Raw genomic sequence first — 25,753 nt, forward strand, 5'->3', positions numbered from 1 at the left:
AACCCCAAAACACGCTGCGTCAAAAATTGGTCCACCCCAAGGATCGGGTGTCCCGACACAAACAGAGTAACATAGTGTACGCTGTTAAGTGCCAAGATTTATACATCAGAGAAACCAAACAACCTCTGGCGAAGCAGATGGCACAACACAGAAGAGCCACCTCGTCAGGCCGGGACTCTGCAGTCTATTTACACCTACAGGCCAGTGGACACTCTTTCAGTGATGAGGATGTACAAATCCTGGAGGAACGCTGGTTTGAGTGCGGAGTCAAGGAGGCCATTTACGTGAAAAGGGAAAGACCATCTCTGAATCGAGGAGGGGGTCTAAGGGTACATCTTTCACCATCTTACAATGCTGTGATTGCAGCCATTCCCCAACTCTCTGTGAATGGGACTCATGGCCATTGATCAGTGGTCTTTGATCAGTGGTTGTTGATCAATGGTCATGAGAATTTGCATAATTATGATGAAGGAACTGACCTCCCAGCCCATTGTTCCTTCAGTGGGCTGGTTTCAGTTATTATACAAATGTACTGTTTATAAATTTGGGGAAACCTGCAGTCAGCTGAGACTGAAGTCACTTGGATGAGTGAGGAAACATTTCTCCCACTGAAAATGCTACGTCCAGATGAACAGAATCAACTTTTGGAGATTCTTTTAAAGAGCAAAAGCTAAGTGGTTTACACAAACACAATGACAGACACTTTTGGGAATAACCACACCAGTAGATGCAGTTAGGCTCATTAGTGGATTTGAACTTTTCATTGTTTGCTACAGTGCTTTGTATGGACTAATATTTGTGATTCCATTGGTGTCACTTACTGTGTTGGGTTAATGAGTACATTCTTTATGAAAAAGAGATTATTTGCGTTTCAATTTTCAGACTCGGTTCATTGAGTTACTAGGTCAAATTTTATGAATACTGAAAATAATAATCCCTCATAATTAAATCCTACCATCCATTTTCACTTGCCAAATTATGCTATAGTGAAAAACCAAACATTAAAAAGTTAAATATACCACATTTTAGGAGCCTTGATATTAAACAAATGTATAAATTCAAATGTCAAACTATGAGCACAGGTTTATTCTTGTTAAAAAATAAATAAATAAAATAAACACATACACAAGACTTAAGAAATCAGTTTACTTTATATGAACTTTATTCAAACCTCTTGGCAAAGGATTATTGTGGAGTCCAACTTGAAAAACTTAGACAAGGATTTTAAGTAGACCTGGTAAAAAGACTTGAGTATTAGAGGGTCTTGAACATTGTTATTATATGCTGTACCCTAAAGCATCCCTTTAAATAGCTCAAAGTATATTTTGATCAGACAGGATTGCGAAAGTGTATGGAATAAAAAACAAACAAAAAACCCAGAAAATCCAAAACGTGTATTTGAGACCTGATGATTTTCCTTACTGACAGAAATTATCAATCATTTGACAAACTAACATTGATAAAACACAAGACCCAGAAACTCCACTGATGACAACAATGAGGTAAAGGCTCATTCTTCTTCTTCATGCCGACTCCTGCAAAGGTGTGATAGCAGGAGAGGTCCGAGGTCATGTTATTAGACAGAGGTGCCCTCTGATGGCGCTGCTGTCTTATTGTCATCAGGCTTCATGGCTGGGAACAGCAACACCTCCTGTGAAGGTGAAAAAACAAAATGTTAGCAGAGAATTCTTTTTCATGACACAAAGATATAACAACTGCCCGGCAGACGTTAGCAGCTCGTTTGTTTTGTTCATACAGTAGCTTCTCATTAACCCATTATTCTTGGTAGTTCTCCAATTCTGTGCTTTTCTGGGGCAGTTTAGTCTAAACATACAAGTCAAGAAAGGCACCATTTTGTCTTACATAGTTAGGCTACAAACTGATTTTTGGGGAATAATTTTAATGTAGTCTCAGTAACTACCATTAACCACACACTAAACAACAATTTGGCCAATCTTTCACTTGTGCATTTAAAGTGTATTCAGTTTTAAATGTTTTCTGAACACGTTAGTCGATGATCATGTTTTTCCCCCCCTCTAATTTAAATGACTAGATATTAGTCATCAGGAGCATCCCTAATAAAAGCAACCCTGGCTCATCCTTTAACGTAACATGATTACGAGCAAGGATTAAGATTTAAAAGACCAAGACACCTAGCATCAGAAAAATACGAAATTAGCCAGGGTAAATAAAAATAAATACATTTAGCAAAACTAAAATAGCCAAGTTTATAAAAACATGAACCTATAATGTAAGTTCTCTTCGTCAAATGTACAGTACTTAACAAATTTATCAAGTATGGTTTATCAAAACTATTTTTAATGGTAAAATATAATTACTGTTGTTATCCTGTACTTTTTCTCTGTATTACGTCAATGTAAAGCATCTTCAGGGGACCGTTTGCTGTGATTTAGTTTATATAAACAAAACTGAACTGAACTGAACAAACTGGAGCCATGAATTTTAATATTTATTATTTTACAAATAAGCATATTTTTATTTTTTTGACTGAGATGCCAAATTACAGGTATTTACTTGAATCCATGAATGAAAAAAAAAAATCAGTTTCCTTTTTTGGATGTTAATTCATTTCCAGTCCTCAAATTCAGTTATAAATTCAATTTGTTATTTGTGAAATACATGATAGAAATTTTTAGTTTTAAACAAGCTTTCGTAAGATGTGTCTAATGCATTTGTCAGCCACTCTATGGGTAATAAAAACATACACCTGTGATTATTCTGCTCCAGGAGAAACAGTGAGGGTACCAACTCTAACACCAAATGTAAATTAATTTAAAACTGGTTGAATGCAATAATAAAAAAAGAAAAAGTGGAATTTTTCACAAAAAAAAAAATAGAGAAATTTCATTAGAGAAGAAACCATTGGCAGAACTAAGAATGATTCACCTGTTGAAGTTGGAACAGATGAAATTTTTAGTTTGATCCTGACAGCAAAAAACAGCATATAAATATAAACATAAACCTAAACCTATTGAACACCTCAGAACAGCAGTAAATTGGGCATCCCCATTAGGGATGTGAGTGACTAGCCGACTAGCCATCGTTGCTATTGTCACTAGTCAGAACCAGATGTATTTGTTGTTTAATCTAACTGCTTTACATTTAAATTGATACCAAATGTTGGTAAATAGTTGTGTCCTATCTGCCACCAGATGGCGTAGGTGAGCACCTACGGGGTAGGGTGTCGAGACCAGGCACGTCCTACTGGGAGGTGGCCCTGGAGTACACACAGGTGCTGCTGGAGTGAATATATCTATCGGCTGGCCTGGAAACGCCTTATTATTTCCCCGGATAAGTTGGAGGAGGTGGCTGGCGAAAGGGAGGTCTGGGCTTCTTTGCTTAAGCTGCTGCCCCCGTGACCCAACTTCACGAAAGAAAATGGATAATTTATGAGTGGTTTTAAGTGGTTTTCGTGAATTTTCGAACAGCATGCCTAATTCATAATGCACGACATAACACTTTTCAGTCACAGTTTTTTTTAGGTTTTGGGATGGTAAATTTTACATATTTTAATAATACATGAACATTTTTGTAGTATCATGTTTTCATATTATATTTGACATTGCTTTAAGTGTTTTTCTTCTTCTTTGTCTAGATTATAATATGTTCATAATGCACGATGCGAGGTGCCGCACAGTTAAGCAGCATAATTTAATATTGCCGAGCATGATTAAATAATTAATTACTTTGTTAACAAAGTTTCTGACATTAAACGGTTTGCAAATTTTTGTTTTTTTAAGTTTAAGACTAATTGGTTAGTCTAATTTTTCCCCTGGTTTAGGAAAATAGGCAGCAGAACATCTCTAATCCTCACCATGAGGACTTTAATTTACCTTGATGTTGTTGGAGTCTGTGAGGAACATGGTGAGACGATCGATGCCCATGCCCCATCCGGCAGTTGGTGGCAGACCATATTCCAGAGCTGTGCAGAAGGTCTCATCGATGAACATGGCTTCATCATCCCCTTCAGCTTTGGCCTGAAAAAGATCCACCTCAAATCACTGACATGCAATACCATCACAGCATAAAGACAGAACACCAGGAACAGGACAGTGCACTGAAGTAGAAGTGAAACAGGTCATATTATCCTTTAAACACACCTTGGCTTGCTGCTCAAACAGTTCCCTCTGTCTAATCGGATCATTCAGCTCAGTGTAAGCATTGCAGATTTCTTTCTTCATCACAAAGAGCTCGAAACGCTCAGTTAGCCCTTTCTGGGTTCTGTGCCTGTAACAGAAGGGTCAGAAGTGTCAGTATAAATCTGAACATTGCCATTTTAAATAAATATGAAGGCTAAAGATAGCATTTCTCACCATTTTGCTAAAGGGCTCATGATTTGTGGGTGATCACAGATGAATGTTGGGTTGATACAAGTGACCTCTAGGAAGTCTCCAACCAACTGTGGGGGTAAAAAGCCATTAGCAAGTCAGATTCAACGGAGGAAAAAAGAAGAATAACAGGTTAAGTAAATTTATAAACCACCTTGTCAAGGAGACGGGCAGTGGTCCTGGGTGGAGGACATTCAACTCCTTTCTGGGCACACAGGTCGTCAAAGAATTTACGTGTCTCTAAAAAAGGGAAAACAGTAAAAGGAAAAAAATGACTGCAAGAGAATAATACACATATTTCCTAATGATCAACTATTGTAAGGATGATGAAGTCATTTTTCTGAAGCAGTAATTTTTCACATGTGAAGTGTCTGTTATAGATTTCACAGATTCTTACCATCACTGTCATAGCTGTCAGCAGGAGGGAACTTCACTCCCATAATTTTCTCCAGGTCATGAGTCATGCTCACTCTTTTGAATGGTGGCGTGAAGTCGATCTCATAGGCCTGTCCCTCTGGACCATCAGGGTGATAAGTCACCTTGTATCCTCCAGTGATGTGCTTCACCATTCCTGCAGCAAACAAAGTGACAAAACTGAAAAGACCCTGAGGAGAAAGCTCTGATCAACTTAACATCAGTTTTCATGAAGCCATTTAGAACATCATCATTGTGCTTCAAAGACTGCTTTCTATACTGTCATTGGCCAAATAGCAAATCACGAATCCCATTTAGGTTTTAAATCAAGTCACATATTCTAATGCAACTCAATTTATCAGGAGGTAATCTGAGTTACAGCTCATAATGTCATAACTGTGTGTGAAAGAAAACTCTCACTGACCAATGAAATAACATGGCCGCGATGTAGTCTCTACTTACCTGAGAGTAGTTTTTCCGTGATTTCCATCAAGTCATTGTAATCAGCATATGCCATATAGAATTCACAGGTGGTGAACTCTGGATTATGAGTGAGATCAATGCCTTCATTCCTGAACTGACGGCCAACCTCGTACACTCTGTCTATGCCACCGACTACGAGCATCTGTGGGAAACATATGATGGACAGTGTATATAATTCAGTTATGGTAGAAAAATACAGGTTAAGAGTTTTGAGTGGTTCACCCAATTTACTAGAACATCAAAAAAACTGATTAAGATCAGATGTGCTTTAGGTATCGCAGAACCGGGAAATTCTCATCACATGGCAGTAACTCGTGTCTTCAGAAACTGCTGATCGACTGGGATTTTCCCACACAACCATCTCTATGGTTTATAGTTTTCTGGTCAAACTTGCCTTGATGATGTCAGAGGAGAATGGTCAGACTGCTTCGAACTGAGAGGAGGTAACAGTTAACTCAAATAACCACTTAGAATAACCAATATGCCAAGGTATGCAGAACTGCATCTCTGAACAGACAACATGGGCTACAGAAGACCACATGCTACAATTCAATACAAGTTAGTTGCAGAATTAGGCACAAACAACACGAAAGCATGAAGCCATTAGACTGCTGGTGGTGGTTTAGGGGTACACTTTGGGTCCCTTAGCAGCAATTGAGCAACATGCTACTGCCTACCTATTACCAGAATGTACCCATCCACTGGTGGTAACATGCCATGTCACAAAGCTCAAGTCATCTCAAACTAGTTTCTTGAACATGACAATAAGTTCACTGTAGTCAAATGGCCTCCACAGTCACCAGATCTCAATGTGAGAGAGCAACTTTGAGATGTGATGAAATGGAAGATTCACATCAATGATGTGCAAAAATTGCTGAGGAATGTTTCCAGGACCTTAATCCTTAATTGAATCTAAGCCACGAAGGATTAAGGCAGTTCAGAAGGGAAAAGAGGGTCTAACTCAGTACTAGCAAGGTGTACCTAATAAAGTGTCCAGTGAGTGTATAACAAATACATTTAATAGTAAGCAGAAGTCTATCTACTCAAGATCAATAAAATGATTCAGAGTATTAGTGATTATTAGTGGTAAGGTGTAGTGAGAGTCCAGGGTTGAAATAAACTGTAAATCTCTTCCATCACATCAGTTGTCACGCTGTAAAGAGTTAGTGCAACACATCTGACAGATGCATTTCATAATAATTTCATAACAATTACAGAGGAGCATGACATACATGGATGACTCTGGGATAGCACATTACCTTGTGGTAGAGCTCAGGAGCAATCCTCATATACAGGTTCATGTCCAGGTCATTATGATAAGTAACGAATGGGCGGGCCACTGCACCACCAGGAATAATGTTCATCATTGGCGTCTCAATCTGAAGCAGAAAAATAAAACATGAATCAGCACGGCAGATTTAAACTTACAATATGTTTAAACAAATATACAAACTATTAGAACATTATTTTATAAAATCCACACACCAAAAAACAAACAGACAAACACAGATTAGTTAGGTATATGTTCAAATCCAACTTACCTCCAAAAATCCCAACTGGTCTAGGAAGCTGCGTAGATATGTGATGATTTTGGCGCGAGTTATAAACTTCTGCCTCACGTAGTCATTGAGAATCAGATCCAAGTAGCGCTGGCGGAATCGCGTTTCCTTTGAGTGAAGGAATTCACATTGGGAAAATACATTCATTATTCAAAAGAGAGAGGGAAAAAAAAAGGTCTTTTAAAATGAACTGCCCATCATTTTACATTTCAAAACTGGCAATATTTCTAGTGGTTTAATTGGAACTACAACATCTGCCAAAAAATAAAAAATAAAAAAAAAAACAACAACTTTCATTGCATTTAATCTAAGCTAAGGCATAAATTAAAACAGCCTTCACTAGATTAGGTGTTTGTTCATGTGGACGTGTTTTGTGTGAATGACTGAGTGTCTGTCAGAGTGCAATGAATAAAAGCAAGCACATCAGCATCCTTAGAACTGGGTTTTGTCCTGTGCTGCAAAAACATGTTCTAATGGTGCAGGTCTGAACTGGAGTTAATAATAAGTTCTGCCTAACAGCACTGGGTCAGTGGTGCAGAGTTTTACTTTTACTGGCCTGTGGAAGAAAACAGACCAGATTCAGCCCTGTCTTCTGCAGGTATCACTCAAACAGAAAGCATGCCTAAAGATTATATCAGAGTAAGTTAGCAGTTCATCTGCACAGATATGCTCTTATTTTACCTTCTGCAGTTTTATAGTTTTGCTGTATCAAACAAACGGCAGTGGATGGCAGCAGCTACACTGAAGTTCACTTTTCTCCACGTTGGGTCTTGCTGAAGAGGTGGTTTGTTTAAGGACTCTTGCCAGCTTTTTTTCTAGTAAAAGTTTTAATGGTTGTTATAGTAACAAGTGCTGCTGTTTTTCGCTCCATCTGAGGTCACCCTCTCAGTAAGGGAGTCCATTATTAATATTAAACCATGGCAGCATCATCGTCATCATACCTTTTATTCACAAGCTGCTCCTAAATACATTTCTACTGCAGGTCTATTTCAGCTGCAACTGCGCACTACAGAGCTGTGGATTAAATAGAGCATTGAACAAAATGTTTGCTGTGAGAATTAAAAAAGAAACTAGTTAGTTGATGAACTGTTGTAGCCCAATACTGATTACTGCAGTTCTAACAGCAGATATATTTGTTTCCCTCCTCTTAACAGAGGCTAAAGTCTACATTCACAGCAATATTAGCTCCTCTGTAAAAGCTTTCTGCTTATTGGACACTGCAGCCAAAGCTGGTTAGTGAACACAAAAGTGATCCTTAACTGTCACTGAATAAATATCATAAGACTAAGACAAACAACTCAAATGCTGCTAGACTAGTGTGGGACTCATGTAATGGGTGGGCACAGATGGAAGTATTGTAATAGATATTGCCCCCCCTCCATAATCTCATGCATTCTTATCATTGTTATGTTATGCGTTCAGTTCTGTATTACTATTTCTGACACATACTGTGATAACTGGCAATATAGCTAGGATACTCTGATCAATGATGATTCCCACGGGTGGTGCTCACGCAGGCACTGAATCGGGCAGCTTTGGGCTCACGCAGGCACTGAATCGGGCAGCCTTGGGGTCCTGTGTGTTCTACTGCACAGATAGCCTGCAGAGCGCAGCTACGCTGAACTGAAGTGCTTGTGTTTTGTATTTGCAGGTGAGCACAAGTTATGTGTTGATAAACAGAATGATGTTGACGTATGAGAAATGTATTAGAGTAAGGTACTGTCATTAATGGAACACAACGCTAATGTCGAAGTTTGTGATTTACATGATGTACCCGAACTGGTGTTAAACGGGATGTCACATCGCAAATGATGTAATGAGGGGATCGAGAGGGTAGTCTCCATGCGCAACAATACTAGTTGGAGGAGCATACGAGTGTGCAGAATATTGTAATATGAACATTGGTGGGAAAATACTGAGTAAATGAGTACTTTGTTAACACGTGTTCAGTAGTTATATGTAAAATGGTCGTGTGTGTTCTACTGCACAGATAGCCTGCAGAGCGCAGCTACGCTGAACTGAAGTGCTTGTGTTTTGTATTTGCAGTTGCAAATGAGCAAGTAAAGAGAACGATTCTGAACTCATGCACGCCTGGAAGTGTCATTTGTCCAAGTGTGCAACACTTGCAGTGCAGGTAAAGAAAGTGGCACATGACTATGCTGCAGTGAATGATACTATTGTCTTTAAAAGTCATAACATCTACTGTGAAAAAAGGTCTACACTGGAGAAACACAGTAACATTTAAGCCTTGTAAAGTAGAACATTTTTCTAGCTTGTGTCATTTGCACTTTGTCGCTGCCTTGAAGCAGAGCACATCGTGAAATTGAAGAATGAATGCCTTGGCTGTTAAAGCTAACCTTTTAAATTGGGTAGCACTCCCATTTATAAATGATTTAGTTCCTTTAAGAAAGAGACGACAAAAGTACCATTTAGTTTCACTAACACTGCCTTAATATACAACCTGAAGAAAAGTACTGGACCACCTACACATTACAGCTACAGGAGCTGCTCTCTCATGCAATCCCATGGCATGAAGCTCTTGGCAAACAATTTTTGTGCTGATATTAATACCAGAGAAGGTTTGGAACTCACCGGTTACTGAGTAAACAAAGCATTTGTGACTTACAAATACAATATGCACCTCAGCACTTTTGTGGGGCGACTTGCTATAGTGCTGAAATGCTTCTGCTTTACGAATAATACCACTAATAGGTGACTGTGACATACAGTGGAGCAAAAAAGTATTTAGTCAGTCACCGATTGTGCAAGTTCCCCCACTTAAAATGATGACAGAGGTCAGTAATTTGCACCAGAGGTACACTTCAACTGTGAGAGACAGAATGTGAAAAAAAAATCCATGAATCCACATGGTAGGATTTGTAAAGAATTTATTCGTAAATTAGGGTGGAAAATAAGTATTTGGTCACCTCAAACAAGGAAAATCTCTGGCTCTCACAGACCTGTAACGTCTTCTGTAAGAAGCTTTTCTGTCCCCCACTCATTACCTGTATGAATGGCACCTGTTTGAACTCATCATCTGTGTAAAAGACACCTGTCCACAGCCTCAAACAGTCAGACTCCAAACTCCGCCATGGCCAAGACCAAAGAGCTTTCGAAGGACACCAGGAAAAGTATTGTAGACCTGCACCAGACTGGGAAGAGTGAATCTACAATAGGCAAGCAGCTTGGTGTGAAAAAAATCAACTGTGGGAGCAATCATCAGAAAATGGAAGACATACAAGACCACTGATAATCTCCCTCGATCTGGGGCTCCACGCAAGATCTCATCCCGTGGGGTCAAAATGATCATGAGAACGGTGAGCAAAGATCCCAGAACCACACGGGGGGACCTGGTGAATGACCTGCAGAGAGCTGGGACCAAAGTAACAAAGGTCACCATCAGTAACACACTACAACGGCAGGGAATCAAATCCCGCAGTGCCAGACGTGTTCCGCTGCTGAAGCCAGTGCATGTCCAGGCCCGTCTGAAGTTTGCCAGAGAGCACATGGATGATACAGCAGAGGATTGGGAGAATGTCATGTGGTCAGATGAAACCAAAGTAGAACTTTCTGGTATAAACTCAACTCGTCGTGTTTGGAGGAAGAAGAATACTGAGTTGCATCCCAAGAACACCATACCTACTGTGAAGCATGGGGGTGGAAACATCATGCTATGGGGCTGTTTTTCTGCCAAGGGGACAGGACGACTGATCCGTGTTAAGGACAGAATGAATGGGGCCATGTATCGTGAGATTTTGAGCCAAAACCTCCTTCCATCAGTGAGAACTTTGAAGATGAAACGAGGCTGGGTCTTCCAACATGACAATGATCCAAAACACACCGCCCGGGCAACAAAGGAGTGGCTCCGTAAGAAGCATTTGAAAGTCCTGGAGTGGCCTAGCCAGTCTCCAGACCTCAACCCCATAGAAAATCTGTGGCGGGAGTTGAAAGTCCGTGTTGCTCGGCAACAGCCCCAAAACATCACTGCTCTCGAGAAGATCTGCATGGAGGAATGGGCCAAAATACCAGCTACTGTGTGTGCAAACCTGGTAAAGACCTATAGTAAACGTTTGACCTCTGTTATTGCCAACAAAGGTTATGTTACAAAGTATTGAGTTGTATTTTTGTTATTGACCAAATACTTATTTTCCACCCTGATTTACGAATAAATTCTTTACAAATCCTACCATGTGGATTCATGGATTTTTTTTTCACATTCTGTCTCTCACAGTTGAAGTGTACCTCTGGTGCAAATTACTGACCTCTGTCATCATTTTAGGTGGGGGAACTTGCACAATCGGTGACTGACTAAATACTTTTTTGCCCCACTGTATGTGGGACAGAATGAATTTCAAGAACTGACTGCATCCAATTAAAATACCACGCTTGAATTGGCAGCCTGACTGGCTAGATGTTATATTTCATGCGCCTGTGGTAAAGGGACTGAAAACAAATGAATTAAAAGATGAAGAGGTATGGACCAATAATTTTGTCCCTACAGTGTGTGCTGGTCACTACCTTGTCTTTGAGACCAAAGTGGAGGTGGGGTAGCATGTGCAAACATGGTGACAGTAGAGTCATCTCAATGGGAATTATACTCAGCTCCCCTTTCTTGGTCTTTCCTGGGTTACCGCGGACACCAATGATGTCACCACGGCGCAGTTTGTTGTTGATAGCCACAAAGTCCTCCTCAGACTTGTAGTTTCTGAAAAAAGAAGGTAACACAGAAAATCAGTCACTACAATTTGAAGTTTCCTCGTAAGGAGAAACATTATTTGGAGACGTAAATGCAGTTTTTTCCCTTAGATTTTATAATTATCACATAATCAAGAAATCTTGATGAAAAGGTAAATCATCAGCTCATTATAATTTAAATATATCATTATGAATCTGTAACATTTACTTTTGCACAATCCATGCAAACCCAAAACAAATTCCCAAATGGGGAGTGTGTCATTCACAGCGTCAAGAGGTGAAATCTCTTTGGGTTTTCTAAAAAAACAAAACAAAACAAAAAAACAACCCAACTTTGTTTCTGTACCTTGAATTTGCCATAACTTGCAATTTGACTCCTTCACCTCGCAAGTCATAGAACAGCAGCTTGGCACCTGAAGCCCTCTTAGCATGGACGCGGCCTATCAAACATATATTCAGTTTGGATTAATTACAATTAAGTGCAAACACACAGAAAAAAAAAAGAGATAGTAAACACTTTTCACTACCTGACACACTGAGAACAACATCTGTCAGCTGGTCTCCAGGCTGTAGATGATTGTATTTCTCAATGAACTCTGTAAGCGACAGGTCCACATTATACTTGTGTGGGTAAGGGTCCTCCGCTGTGCCCTTCAACTCCTGGATGGCCTGAGTGCGGATCTTAAAGTATTGCTGTATTACACGGGAAAAGACAGATGTTCTTGTTGTTAATATATGTTTTTAAAAAGGGTTTAATATATATATGTATATATGCACTGAGGTAAAATAACTACGCAAAACTCTCACATTGGGGTCAAGCGTCTCCTCATCCAAGGCATTTTCTGTTCCCTGGTCATTTGATTCTTTTTTTTGCTCCACCTGCTCTTTAACCTTGGCTTCTTTCTCAGCTGCCTTTTTCTCTGCTTTCATTCGCCTCTTCAGCTCACTGAATAAAAACAAAAACAGCAATCAGTGGTTGGATACCACATTTCGCCCTTATGATGCATTTGCAACTAAAAACAAATATCTTTTGGAATTCAAAAAAGCCAAAAAGTCACATCATATAACCTACTCTATTATTGTAACCAAAATAAATAAAAGCAAAACAAAAGGACAACATGATTTTCTACTAGCAGAGAGGTACAACAAATATTCATGCAAAACGGACGAACACATCAGCTCTAATGACAAAAGGTTGGTTGTTTTCCGCACTGGAATGGAAAAGCCACCAACCTTTTGTCACCTCTCCAGCGGTTCTGAGCTGGGCTTGCAGCTGTACATGGGGGCGCATATTTTAACCACTGTCCCCTGACCCCACAGGCTTGGCACAGCTGCTGCCTGGCTGCCCTGACCAGACACAGCATGCTGAACTACGACAGTCAGCAGACAGACCTGAGAAAATAGACATATACAAAGACAGTGTACAGTATATGAAGGCTGTCTCTGCCCTGTCCTTCAGGCAAAACTACATCCTGCTGGGGTTGATAGAACCCTCCTATTTGGCAAGACCCTCCAAGATCAAAACAAGTAAACAAGTATATATTTTTATATAATTAGCTTTACACTTCCTGTAATTAGATTCCGGTTTCACTTTCTACAGCTTTACTCTTGGCAAACAAAGATGATCTGGAAGAACGAAGTAACATGCGCTTGGCTTTATTTAAGATTTTTTATATTAAACAGAGCGTCCTTCTAAATAAACAAATCAGCATACATAGTTTCACCCGATAAACCATCATTCGCTAAAATTATAACTGCACATATAAGACGCCCACGCGATTGCACGATGTATCGAAGTCGTTTAACAATGTATTGTGGATGTTGTAGTTTCACACGTCAACAAGAGACACTTTCGCCACTGGTCTTAAATTAAATTTAGGACTGCAACTACCAGAAACACACACGACTTGAATTCTGGGGTATGTAGGCTAGTACGTTTCCTCAATACGGGACCTTCACTACGTTTTCACGCTCTGACCTGATGTTTTGCGGTGCCAAACTGGAACTGCCATAACTGTCGAAAGGAAAAAATCTTGGACGATGTGACAAAAGCGATAGAGGTAAAGAGCGGTGAAAATGCGAAAGAAGAAACGAATAAGCTCACTTTTTGCTGAGTTTGTCTCCGTCCACCGTCTTCACGTCTGCCATGTTCTTGATGCAGCGCACAGAAAGAGAAACTGACATGCGTGCGCCGCAGAAACGCGAGAACTGAGTGGTGCGTTCAAAGGACTGACGGAAACCAGAAAACTGAAACGTCCAAGGATACGTCACAAGGTGGGCCCCAAATTACGGCCTGCTGAATGTGGAGAGCTGACAGATCGTCAGTGCTGGGGTTTTTTGTTTTTTTCTGTTATATTCTATTTTATTTATTAATAAATCAATACATAAATCGGGATTTAATTGCATACTAATATTACTAAATGTTCTGAAATCTAACATGAACTGAAATGTTTCATAACTTGTATGTTGTCGCCTTCATGCTGCATGAATGCGTGTAGTTTAATTGATATCGTCTTTCAACACATTTAAAGCTGGAATAAGGTAGGTCCAGTTTATTCTCCCTCCATCCTACGCTTAGGAGAAACGTTTAAAAACGATTTTGCCAGACTTTATTCCATTAGGCGCAATAAATAAACTCTCAGTTACAGATTGCTTTATCTGATATTTTGTTGCTACTTATTTCATTAAAAAAGGGTGTTTTGGTAAGAATATACCAAATGATACTACTATTATTTTCTGAAACATAATCCTATGTTTCATCAGAAAATAATCTACATAAAGCCAGTGTGGAAAAACAAACACAAAACTAGGAATACCTAATTTGTGTTAAGAAGGCATCCAAATAATAAACTAAAACTAATAAAAGTCGTGTCCTCCTCTCATAACCAAGTAATAGTTTTACACCAGAAAAATGAAATAAAAACCCAACTAGAACTTAAAGTAAATACATTTATTACAGATAGCAGCAAGTTTAACAGAAAATTAATTGCAAGAGTAAAAATGTCCCAATAAAAGCCAGATATATAAAAGTTATTTATTTGTTTGTTTGTTTTTTTAATATTTTGGGTAATGATGATTTGATAGTTGTTCACATGGTTAGAAACAGAAAGGAAGATTTTTACACCTTCGGATGTTTACTAGAAGAGTGGTTCACTTAGGCTTTAAATATGGCAGAGAAATGGAAAGTACAATTTGTAGAGAATTTGTGGCAAAGATAATTATCCACACCGTTTCAAATTGCAGAACAAACCTAGTGTGCACCACCTTTTACTGGTCTGACAGATCTGAGCAAAATGACTCGTGACAATTAAAATTACATCCTGTTTAACAGGATGCCCTGAGGGACATCAGAAGAAAGGGAACCACTGCACAGTAAACAACTGGTATAGACGGAGGTATGACTCACATCTCCTAACAAAGCCTTTAAGTAAGATGGGAACAAAGAAAACACACATTTGTGACCCTTGTCTCAACGAAAACACAAGAAAGCATCTTTAATTGTTGCTGAAAAGTTAGCATTTTGACTAACAGAATTAAAACCAGGCAGAAATTGTAAATAACAAAGAACATCTATTTTGGTTTCTCCTTTAGTCTAAAAATGGGAGAGGCTATATAGAAAAATATATGTTCAAAAAGTAATAGATCTACATTTAAAAAGGTTTATTAGCTGCATAGCAGTTTCAGAGAAAAATCTTTTTTGCATCTGTGTCGAACAACATAAATGCAATGGGTACTTCAGTACAAACAAGTCAGATATGACACAAATTGCACAACACATGAATCCACCACAACCTCATTTATCTGGTCACTGTCGAGCACTTAAAGCGCACTCAAAGTGTTATGGCTTGAAACATTCTATTTAATAAGGACTAACCATCCCCGGTAAGGCCAGCGAGGTGTTAAACAAGCAGATATGGTAAAACGTCAATCTGACTGTTGCTACAACATCTCGTTAAGGCACGTGTACAATCTTTATGGGTGTTTTAAGCAGTGTATATGGTAAAAAAACAAAAACAAAAAAAAAAACAAAAACACAAAACAACTAAAATGTGTGTGACTCTGCTGACATAATATTAATAGGTTATAATAAAAGAAAACCACATCTTGTTCTACTGAAAAAGAAAATTAAATAAAATGAGAAAAACGAGAACTTTTTTCAAAATAAAACAAAAACCTCGCTCTTGTTTTCCATACACGACGGTGTAAATGAGGGAAACACACTCATATCTGATCAACAATTACACATAATATACACAACTGAGGAAACTACTACCCCCCCCCCCCCCCCAAAAAAAAAAAAAAAAAAGTAATCACCTCCCCCTTATGTGTACCATTCATTCACTGTGTCTCAAAATGACACTTTTACAACCATGATGCACATTTAGGATGATTTTCATTGTAAAAATACTGTTGCCCTGTTTTTAAGTATTTGGTCACATCGGACCTTCGGTCTAATTACAAACCATAAATAAACATGTGACGTCAGCTTAAAGGTGTAACTACAACTTCTGCAAGTCACAGAAGGAACTGTGCACGGAAATATCCATCGCAAGGTGCCTGTATCAGCATGTGTGCGTGTCTCTTTGGGGGGTGGCTGCCGAATCACGAACTGTGTCATTCACGAAGTTAGAAACACAGCTGCGATTACAATTTGGAGACTAACCAACACACAAATAAATTAAGATATACTTCTCTGAAAAGAGGCACAAGTACTAAACTGATAAAAAAAAAAGAATTAGTATCTACAAACAAAAGGAAATTAAATCATAAATATTCAACACTGGAAATATTAGTTATTAAACAAAGTCACAAATTGAAGAAAGCCAGTCTCAGAAAGCTCTTTTCTCCAAAGACGGGTTTTCTTCAGGAATCGGGTCCCTTTAAAAACCACTCCAACTCTTCCAACTTACGCCCTGTTTACATCGTCTCCATCCTAACCGACAGCTAATCCAGATTTGAAAGCGTATAAAATGTAGCGGCGTTGATGTACTTCTGACAAACTATACACAGAAAACACGGCAACAACGAGGCGTAAAACGGGGCCGATCCTATCAGAGACCAGCACCTTGTTCGTGCACACACTTTAAAGGGAAATTAGACATGACATTGAGGGGGAAAGCGTGAACAGTAGAACAATATCTAAAAATAAAATCTGTAAATTCTGTAAAGGAAGAGAAAAAAAAAACTACGCTGATCTTAAAGCTAAAATGCAAGCCTGTAAAAAGAGAATAAAAACTCATGAGCCATAAAACTGGCCTTCCATCATTCCTGGATTCATTCAGAGCAAGATTTGAGTCAACCTTTGGTCCAGAGGTCACTGGCAAACTGCTTACGGCGACATGAACTGTACAGTACAGTATCCAAACTGTACAGTATCCATTTACAAGAAAACATACGTAGCGGGCTCTATTCGTGCATGTTACTACACTATCCTGGATGAGATGTGCAGTAGCATTAGTGAATGCTGCTGCTTTTTCAACATTCACTGAATCAATCACATTAATAACCTGCTGGAAAGGCTTTAAAAAAAAAGAAAAAAGACTACTACTCCTGTTCATGCGTGCCTGCCGCAGAATGACACCAACAAAATGACACTAAAGCACACAATAAAAATATAATATATATATTCTACATATAATATATTCTGCTCTAGGTGCATGTACATATACGAGATATAGGTCATCTGAAGTTAGCATTTAACATTTTAATGCAGGTAATGTAAGTTTTTCCTGATTTGTCCAGTTTTCCAGCACAGCTTTTAGGATTCTAATATGTTAGTACGATGCCAGGTCTCTCTTGGAAATTAGATTTTTAATCTCAATGAGAATTTTTACCTGGATAAATAAAATAAAGGACTAATAATGTTTTAGCTTTTTCCGTGAATGAACAGTGACAGTTGTAACATAGATGTCAAAAATTCACACTGTTATAAAACATTTTTGTTATACAGTAACTAATTTGGACACATTTAGCGATACTGGCTTAAATCAGACTCTCGTGGTAATTTGTTTTTATGATCCATATTCATATTCACTGTAAACAATGCAGAAGAGGCAGCTTCAGGCAAACTTGCTGCCTCCTGGTGATGATTTTTTTTTTTTTAATGCCTTAAATTTTGTCACGCCGTCATTACAAAGCCTGTACACTGTGGTGGATACTGCAAAGTATTTCATACTCAAAAAGACACTGATCAGCCACAACATTAAAACCCATCTTCCTAATATTGCATGGGTCCCTCAAGAACACCTCTGGCGGAGTCCTGATCTCTGGTGGCGAGGATCCTTCTGGACTTGGTCGGTAGTAAATTGAGGAGTCCGTAGACCAGGCTTGTTCCAGCTCAAACTGTCGATGCTTGACATCACTGGGATCTGGGAAGCGTGATGTTCCTTGAGCTGTATTTACGCTGGTCAAACAACAGGTCCAGTTATCCTCATGAATGTCAGGAACCAAGTTCTCCCAGCGGGGCGATAAACTGCATTAAACTATTGAAGGTTTTATTATTGTGGCTGACTGGTGTGTGTTTCACATCATCAGTCTACTCAACTGGCCTTGACAAGACTGATTTGCAGCAAAATATAACACAGAAAAGTACAGCACACCTAGTGAGCATCTGAGCTTCCATCATCGATGAAACCAAAGTCACTTTGTGACAAAGACAACTAAAGCAGATTTATTTACACTATCGGGTGCAAGCTTGCTGCTACAACAATGAAATATTACCCACAAACAAACAAAACTTAATTGCGATATTACATAAGATTAGTGTGTATTCGTTTTTACAGCTCGTCCTTTGTCTCTCATTTCTCTGCCTGCTCCAGCCTTCTTTCACATTTTCTACACTGTTGGATCACATGACTCAACAGAAGCTACCTACCAGGGGTGTCAAACATGAGGGCAGAGGAGCCAATTCAGCCCACTCAAAGACTTTAACAAACTGTAGAACTTGCACAATCTGTGGTCTCTTCAGTCTGTTGTTTTTTTTAATAGCAGTAGTTAAAAGTAATTAAAAATCATCCAACTAATGAGAGTGGCTGTCTAAACCAACTCCCTCTTGAAAAAGAAATAACTCATGGCCTGTCATGCTACACTGAGGTTAAACCAAAAACATCTCAGACTGTTGGTTCTTGTTTTCTTTTTGAAAAATGGAGGATTCATTAACTTATGTTTATTAAACTTTTTAAAGTTGAAGTTCAGTGATTGAACTGCCCTAACACCCACTGAAATGAAATCAAACTGATTTCATGTGGTCCTTGAACTAAAACCCCTTCAACCCCTACATACCGCACTCCTCTCACTGTGTCACACAATCCATGCTCCGTGCAACCAAAATACAAAAGTTTTTAAAAAAGGAAAAAAAAAAGAATGTGATTTGTGAAAACACCACAAGAACTAAAAGATACTGCAAATAACATTAGTGAAATTCTACTTACAGATAGAACTCTAACAAATTCCAAGGATTGCTGGTTAGTGTCTTTCCCGAGGTCTAAATTCAACATCTTTCAAAGTTTCACGGAAGTTTCCTTCTCTGGAGTCCATTGCCATTTTCAGCCATTCAGTCATTGAGTTAGAGATGTTTATGTTTCATTTCTTTTAGTTATCCGAATATTAATTTGTCCACTTTATCTTCATGATCACTATAAAATCTTTAGCTCATCTTAACTGTTCTTTCCTAACACACCCTTAAAAGAAGACCAAATCATATGCATATAGTTCAGAAAAAAACAAAACATGAAGTGACCACAAATAAACACATCACTGAGGGTTAATTTTAAAGGTTTAACTTACATAAAATTCCTAAGAGACAATATTTGGACCTACAAATAGAAAAAGTTATAAACCTGCATTCAATTAGTAGGAACGAGTTATGTTGCTGCCCGGCTCCTGCAGGCTGACCAGCAGATCGTCAATCTTCTCCATGTTCTGAGAGGCAGACATGGTGTTCGGCACAGTGCCAGACTGAGAGAGGGACTGGCTGAGCAGGGATTGGATGTGCGCTTCACTCTCTCTCTGGTTCTGACCAGACTGGCTGATTGCTATTATCTGATCTGACAGCGTGTTTCCAGGAGTTTCCATCAACTGGCCGCATTCTGCAAGGAAGGAACAGAAAGAGCTTCATGACTCAACAGGAACCACAGTCAAGAAAATAACAAACCACAGGCCCTTGAATAAAGTAAGCAGTGAACAGATTATTAATTACTTATGCTTTGGTCATAAATTTGAATGAAAAGTGGAGACACTACTTTACTGTCAATAATGAGTCCTCACAATCCAGATTTGACTGTACTCAATTCTTGCCAATTTGCAACCTATAAATCAGACTTAAAAATTGTGTTTTGTTTTTCTTTTATTGGACAATTAAAGGATGGGGATAAAAAAAAAACAACTTTACAAATATGTTAAAGATGAACATTAATAAAAATAAAAAGGATAAATTCTAATACTGGTATTTCACAGACATGTGAAATTTAATCTGAAGTAACTCATTTTTGCCACTTGAGGGCAGCAGAAACAAGTAGTGATACATAGAGATACAGTCTATGCCAGGGGTAGGCAAGTCCAGGCCTCGAGTACTGGTGTCCTGCAGGTTTTAGATGTGTCCTTGATCCAACACAGCCTGGAGTTGCCTAGCCCTTGTCTATGCAATGAACACATTAACTTTCTATCACGCTTTAAGTTGATGTGGTGAATCTACTGAATAGATACGAAGCAATGCTCAGTAGTCAAAGTTGTGAGTCTCATCACTCAACGAAGCTTCTTTTTAGCTCTGCTAAATAATGAAGAAGAAAAATGGGCTTTTTGACTATGTAATACTCCTTTAGGTTTACCAGCTAATTACTAACTGTATCTTTTCTTGCCATAAACAGCTGTTTGCTGCATCTGGAAACAACTCTAATGAGAGCAACCAGAGTGAACTAAAAGTAACTAAGTGATAATCTTGTTCCTCACTTCTCACTTTGAGTCATTTCAGCAGTTTCAACAACGTGCACTTGCCTAATAAATTCCTTACCGTTCTGGATACCGAAAAGGAAGAGGCCAGCTTGTTGAGGCTGGCTGGATTGATTGACGCTCCCACTCACAGCTGTTTGAAACAGAGATCCTGGCTGTTGAACAGGGGAGGACGTAGTTGTCTGGAGGTTTGCCACGCCATTCTGTGAGGCAAACACGGCTGATTGTGCAAGCTCCTGAGCGGCCAGACCCCCCTGCAGAGAGGCCATAGTGGACTGAGGCATGAAGAGACCCACAGGCTGCTCCTCTCTGTTGCTGCTGTTCCCCAGCTGCATAGGTTGTTGCTCCTGAAACATGGCTTGCTGTGGTGGTTCAGTAGGGTTCCCTAAGGTCATGGGTTCTGGGCGATCTTGCTGGGTTACCGTCACCATGTTGGCTTGAGAAAAGGGCAGAGGGGTGTTTTGGGGCTCTTGAGAAACTAGACTGTTGTTGGTCAAAGGAGGCATTTGGCCTTGGTTACTGAAAAGGATGCTAGAGCCCTGGTCTGGTGTGGAAAGTGTGTTGCTGCAAAACAGCAAGCCAGCCTGCTGTTGCTGCTGCTGCTGGCCTGGAGAAAGTGAATTTGTAGATGAATGTGGGGAGATGTTCTGAAACAGGGTGGCCTGCTGGGCTGGCTGTGTGTGGTGTTGAGGCTGAGATGGTTGCTCCTGCTCCATGGGGCTTCTCTGCTGGATGGGGGAGATCTGGGTCTGAAATACTGACTGTGGTTCAGGGGAAGAAGATTGTAAAGCGCTAAGGAAGGCCAACTGCTGCTGCTGCTGCTGTTGCTGGGAACTGTTGTTTGAAAGCTGATTGGACATAGAGGTCTGGGGGAGGAAGAGTCCAGGGGATGAGGCTTGCTGCTCTGGAGACTGTAGCACTGTCATGGTGCTTTGGAAGAGTGCAGCCTGGACCTGTTCCTGGGAGGCTTTTTGAAACAGCGCCCCCTGTGGATCCTGCGTTTCTGCCAGAGTGCTGGGATTGTGAAACATCGGTGGTGAAGAGTGAGATGGGGTCTGCTGGAGGAAGTTTGTCTGGATAGAAAGAAGATCATTTGCCTGCTGAAAAAGAGCTGCCTGCTGTTGCTGCTGCTGTTGTTGTTGCTGTTGCTGGTCCGGCTGGAAAAGTGATCCCTGGTTAGTCACCACACCTGGTGATGAGACCTGAAGCTCTCCATTCTTGGCCTGGGATGCATCCTGAAACATGGCACAGTGCATCTGCATCTGTGACTGAAACAGCTGCTGCTGCAGATTCTCCATAACCTGCTGCTGCTGTTGCTGCTGCTGAATTTGCTGTTTTTGGATCTGTTGCTGATGCTGGATGTGTTGCTGCTGCTGTTTGGTTATAGGGTTGTCAGATTGAAGTGATAAGTTACAGTATCCTTTGGCTTTTAGTTGTCTCACTGCTTCTTCCAGCTGGGCTACTTCATCTGGAGGAAAGAGTGGCAGCTGCTGCGGTTGAGATGCAGGTTCCCCACACAACCTTCCCACAGCTCCAGAACTGACACCTGGCCTCTCCTGCCTGAGGCCATCTCTGGTCTCCAAAAGGAACTGCTGTGATCCTTGCTGAAGCAGAGAGTCTGCAGGCACAGAGAACGAGCTGCCCGCAACAATGTCCTGCTTCTGGATGGTGCTTAAGGGCTCAGCGCTGGTAAAAACAGGCGCCTGGCCTTTGTCAGGATCACCTGCAGGCTGAGACAGGTTGCTGGAGAATACTCTGTTTTTATTTAGATGTCCTGCCGTCATATCAGAGTTCTGCTGGGCTGGGCACAGATCACCAGTCTGCTGATAACCCACAAAACAGAACACAAAAGATGTGCTTCACTTTGCTTTTCAGTTATGCATCACTGTTATTCTCTTTTTCAAAACACAGAATACTACCTTTATGCTTTATTTCAGGGACAATAAAACATGAACGAACTGAACGACTTGACTTTAAAACAAATTATGAAAGCAACATATAAGATAAAAGCTTCACCTTAAATACTCCTGAAGACTGAAGGTTGCTTGTCACCTCCATTGGAGTGACATCTTCTCTCTTTACTAAAGACAACAAAGGCATCAGGGATCTATCTACAACCGTACGAGTAGCAAGGATTACATTACATTTTTTTCCATGTATTCACTTTACTATATATAGGAAACCTTGGTGTCTTTGTTAAAAAATTGAAATAAATAAAAAATAACCTTTAATTTGCTCATCAAAAGAACACGTCTTCACTGGAGAAGGCAACTCTTTCTTCACAGGAACATCGATTGTTGCTGCAAGTGTCAGCAAAATGACAAAAATCAATGCACAGCAAAAATGTTAGTTAAGTAAAGCTACATATGATGTGAGTGGACAGCTAATTAAATTGCTTACTAAATTTTAGTTTAGTTACTTTGTCACACCTTACAGTGTTTTACCCAGAGGACTAAAAGGATATCAAATTAACTAGTAAAGAGACAATTTAAAAGGTAATGACTGCTAAAATAACAATGACAATATATTGATATACTCAACAAAGAAGTGATGTAAGTCTTATGACTACTGTACACAAGAACATTCATAAAAGCATAATTATATATTAAAACAAAAAAGTTTTTAAGGCCCAATCACACAGGCTGATAGACTGGTTTGCGAACCCCTGGCAACCATCGGTCACCAGGAAAAGAATGTGTATTCCTCAAGGCCAAACACCTAGAGAGTGAAAATTTGGCCTGTGTGTCTGGGGTGTTAAATACAATCCAGCTTTATTTTCTAACTAGGTTGGTCTGCTTTGGTACCAGTCAGTAAATCTAATCAGCCATGTGTGGGAAATGACCCAGTAATCTGAAGGCTACATGCAAGGTTACCAGAATCCCGATTACATTTTCATGGTCATCTTTCTATCAGCCGATTGTAAAAAGGACACACTTCATGTGAATTAGTGTGAAACGGATTCAAACAAACCTGGATCTGGAGTGTAAGTAAATGGCTGAACGTCATGGGATCTCCCAGCATTCGTCACCACGTAGATTCCTACACACACTTTAGATGTGATGACTTGGTTCTGGTAGGGAGGAACCTTTACTATCAGGTGATTCTTTGGGATGATAAACAAAAAAAATCATCAGCAAACACGACTACAACAATAAGACTACCCAACTTCAGCATTCTGCTATAGAGATTTCTATGACACATCTGACATCACAGTGACACCAAATATAAATGGGCAATAAATCATATTTCTTACTCTCGCTGTAGACGATGGATTTGCAGCTACCAGATATTGATATTATTTTGCTATTAATATTAATCCTACATGCAACCCTCCCATTTATCCAGGCTTGGGACCAGCACTTTGAGTCCACTAGCATTCCAGCCTTGACCCTGGGATCTGATTGTGTCTGAGGCAGATGTGTTAGCCACTAACATGCAGCCATGTCAACTAAATATCAATGACAGTAGCACTTCCAGCTACCAGCAGCTGGTGGCGGTAAAACTTGGCTCAATAATGAAGAAGCACAGAAGACCATTAACCGACCAAAGTAATGCCAAATTATCTTTCAAATCATCAAAGCATAGTTAGCCGAGTTGGTTCATTCAATCATGTTTGTTCAGCCTTTCCAAACAATACACATCACAACTTCAGATAACTGTAAAACTGGTTTATGAGGGTGTCAAGGTCTTAGCAAAATGTGAATACTTTCATTTGGCAGCTGCAGATTCATCGCTCTGGTCATGTCATTTAACAAGAGCAAAGGTTCAGACTGGACTGTTGAGACACACTCAGTAATAGCCTTTAAGATGGAGTGTAATTAGGTCAGAACACAATGAGACTACTCAAACCTTTGAACAGCAGCCATTTAAGATGATTACATCTAAAGCCACTTACCAGTCTGAAATGGCTGCATCTATCTACTGAGCTCGTTAGCCATTACCATAATTGTTTGTCACAAAAAAGATTAAAAATAGATAAAAAACACACCTGGTGAAAAAGCTCCATGTCAATTTCAGCCTCTGCCTTCCATGACTTCTCATCTGAAACACAGAAACGATGTAAAGCATCAACCAGAGAAATGACCTCACCTATAATAACCATGCAAAACATAAAGCTTTACTACTGACCAGAGGCATTCTCCTGAAATATGACTTTGGTGTCTTTAAGAAAGTTTTTTCCAATGATGAAGACCTCCTCTCCACCCCTCACTGAACAGCTGTGCAGTGACTTTTTCAGTATTTCAGGCACTCCTGCTGGCTGGGCTGTAAACACAGCAGATACACGTCATGCATTTATGTTTTAAAGTTTTATTTATACGTGCAACCCAGGCAGAAATAAAATGAAATCTAACAGTAACAGCAAAGAAATTCATGCTGAAAGGACTGAAGCAGTGATTCAAAAAACTAATATGAAAACAAAGGGCTGCCCTTTGTCTCCGGTTCTGTTCATAATTTTTATGGACAGGATTTCTAGGCGCAGCCAAGTGGCGGAGGGCTTTCGCTTTGGTGGCCTCAGAATCTCATCTCTGATTTTTGCAGATGATGTGGTTCTGTTGGCTTCATCGGGTGAAGGCCTCCAGCTCGCACTGGAACGGTTCGCAGCCGAGTGCGAAGCAGCGGGAATGAGGATCAGCACCTCCAAATCTGAGGCCATGGTTCTCAGCCGGAAAAGGGTGGAGTGCCCACTCCGGGTCGGGGATGAGTTCCTGCCCCAAGTGGAGGAGTTCAAGTATCTCGGGGTCTTGTTCGCGAGTGATGGGAGAAGGGAGCCGGAGATCGACAGACGGATTGGGGCTGCAGCTGCAGTAATGCGGACGCTGCACCGGTCCGTCGTGGTGAAGAGGGAGCTGAGTGTAAAAGCGAAGCTCTCAATTTACCGGTCGATCTACATCCCTACCCTCACCTATGGCCACGAGCTGTGGGTAGTGACCGAAAGAACGAGATCGCGGATACAAGCGGCAGAAATGAGCTTCCTCCGAAGGGTGGCTGGCCTCTCCCTTAGAGATAGGGTGAGAAGTTCGGCCATCCGGGAGGGGCTCAGAGTAGAGCCGCTGCTGCTCCACATCGAAAGGAGCCAGCTGAGGTGGTTCGGGCATCTGACAAGGATGCCCCCTGGGCGCCTCCCGGGTGAGGTGTTCCAGGCATGTCTCACCGGGAAGAGGCCCCGGGGCAGACCCAGGACACGCTGGAGAGATTATATCTCTCGGCTGGCCTGGGAACGCCTTGGTATTCCCCCGGACAAGCTGGAGGAGGTGGCTGGGGAGAGGGAGGTCTGGGCCTCTTTGCTTAGGCTGCTGCCCCCGCGAC

At 40.3% G+C, this 25,753-nt stretch overlaps 2 protein-coding genes across 10 annotated transcripts in view; both read right to left on the reverse strand.

The window, feature by feature from the left end:
• Nucleotides 1-1,140: 1,140 nt before the first annotated feature.
• On the reverse strand, nt 1,141-13,760 carry kars1 (lysyl-tRNA synthetase 1). 2 transcript variants are annotated; one of them, XM_004543130.4, is made up of 15 exons: nt 13,605-13,737; nt 12,734-12,892; nt 12,308-12,446; nt 12,028-12,193; nt 11,847-11,940; nt 11,324-11,510; nt 6,788-6,913; nt 6,506-6,625; nt 5,226-5,388; nt 4,747-4,920; nt 4,504-4,589; nt 4,335-4,420; nt 4,122-4,248; nt 3,855-3,998; nt 1,141-1,651 (listed from the first exon to the last, which is right to left on the reverse strand). In XM_004543130.4, exons 2-15 carry the CDS (start codon nt 12,862-12,864, stop codon nt 1,577-1,579), a joined length of 1,818 nt encoding a protein of 605 aa, XP_004543187.1. In that variant the 5' UTR covers nt 12,865-12,892; nt 13,605-13,737; the 3' UTR covers nt 1,141-1,576. The 2 variants fall into 2 exon arrangements, with proteins under 2 accessions (XP_004543187.1, XP_004543188.1); XM_004543131.4 differs by lacking the exon at nt 12,734-12,892 and having other exon boundaries at nt 13,605-13,760.
• Nucleotides 13,761-14,435: 675 nt separating this feature from the next.
• Nucleotides 14,436-25,753, reverse strand: part of nfat5b (nuclear factor of activated T cells 5b) — a 42,918-nt gene continuing 31,600 nt past the window's right edge. For 6 of the 8 annotated variants that reach the window (XM_012916987.3, XM_004543132.3, XM_012916993.3 and 3 more), the window contains 7 exons: nt 24,575-24,709; nt 24,435-24,487; nt 23,417-23,549; nt 22,672-22,746; nt 22,463-22,527; nt 20,508-22,269; nt 14,436-19,587 (listed from right to left, as the gene is read on the reverse strand). In XM_012916987.3, coding sequence (XP_012772441.1) covers nt 19,349-19,587; nt 20,508-22,269; nt 22,463-22,527; nt 22,672-22,746; nt 23,417-23,549; nt 24,435-24,487; nt 24,575-24,709 — 2,462 coding nt within the window. In that variant the 3' untranslated portion in view covers nt 14,436-19,348. The remainder of the gene's footprint in view (nt 19,588-20,507; nt 22,270-22,462; nt 22,528-22,671; nt 22,747-23,416; nt 23,550-24,434; nt 24,488-24,574; nt 24,710-25,753) is intronic. The other 2 variants (XM_076882944.1, XM_004543133.3) reach the window with 1 other exon arrangement.

The sequence above is a fragment of the Maylandia zebra genome, linkage group LG1, assembly GCF_041146795.1.
Source record: "Maylandia zebra isolate NMK-2024a linkage group LG1, Mzebra_GT3a, whole genome shotgun sequence".
Taxonomy (NCBI): Eukaryota; Metazoa; Chordata; class Actinopteri; order Cichliformes; family Cichlidae; genus Maylandia; species Maylandia zebra.

Coding starts and splice junctions, on each gene's coding strand:
- kars1 (XM_004543130.4), bottom strand. CDS start 12,864: ATGCTGTGTCTGGTCAGGGCAGCCAGGCAGCAGCTGTGCCAAGCCTGT. Junction 4,590..4,746: donor TGACAGCTATGACAGTGATG/GTAAGAATCTGT, acceptor TCCCTTTTTTAG/AGACACGTAAATTCTTTGAC. Junction 4,249..4,334: donor ATGAGCCCTTTAGCAAAATG/GTGAGAAATGCT, acceptor CTTCTGTTACAG/GCACAGAACCCAGAAAGGGC.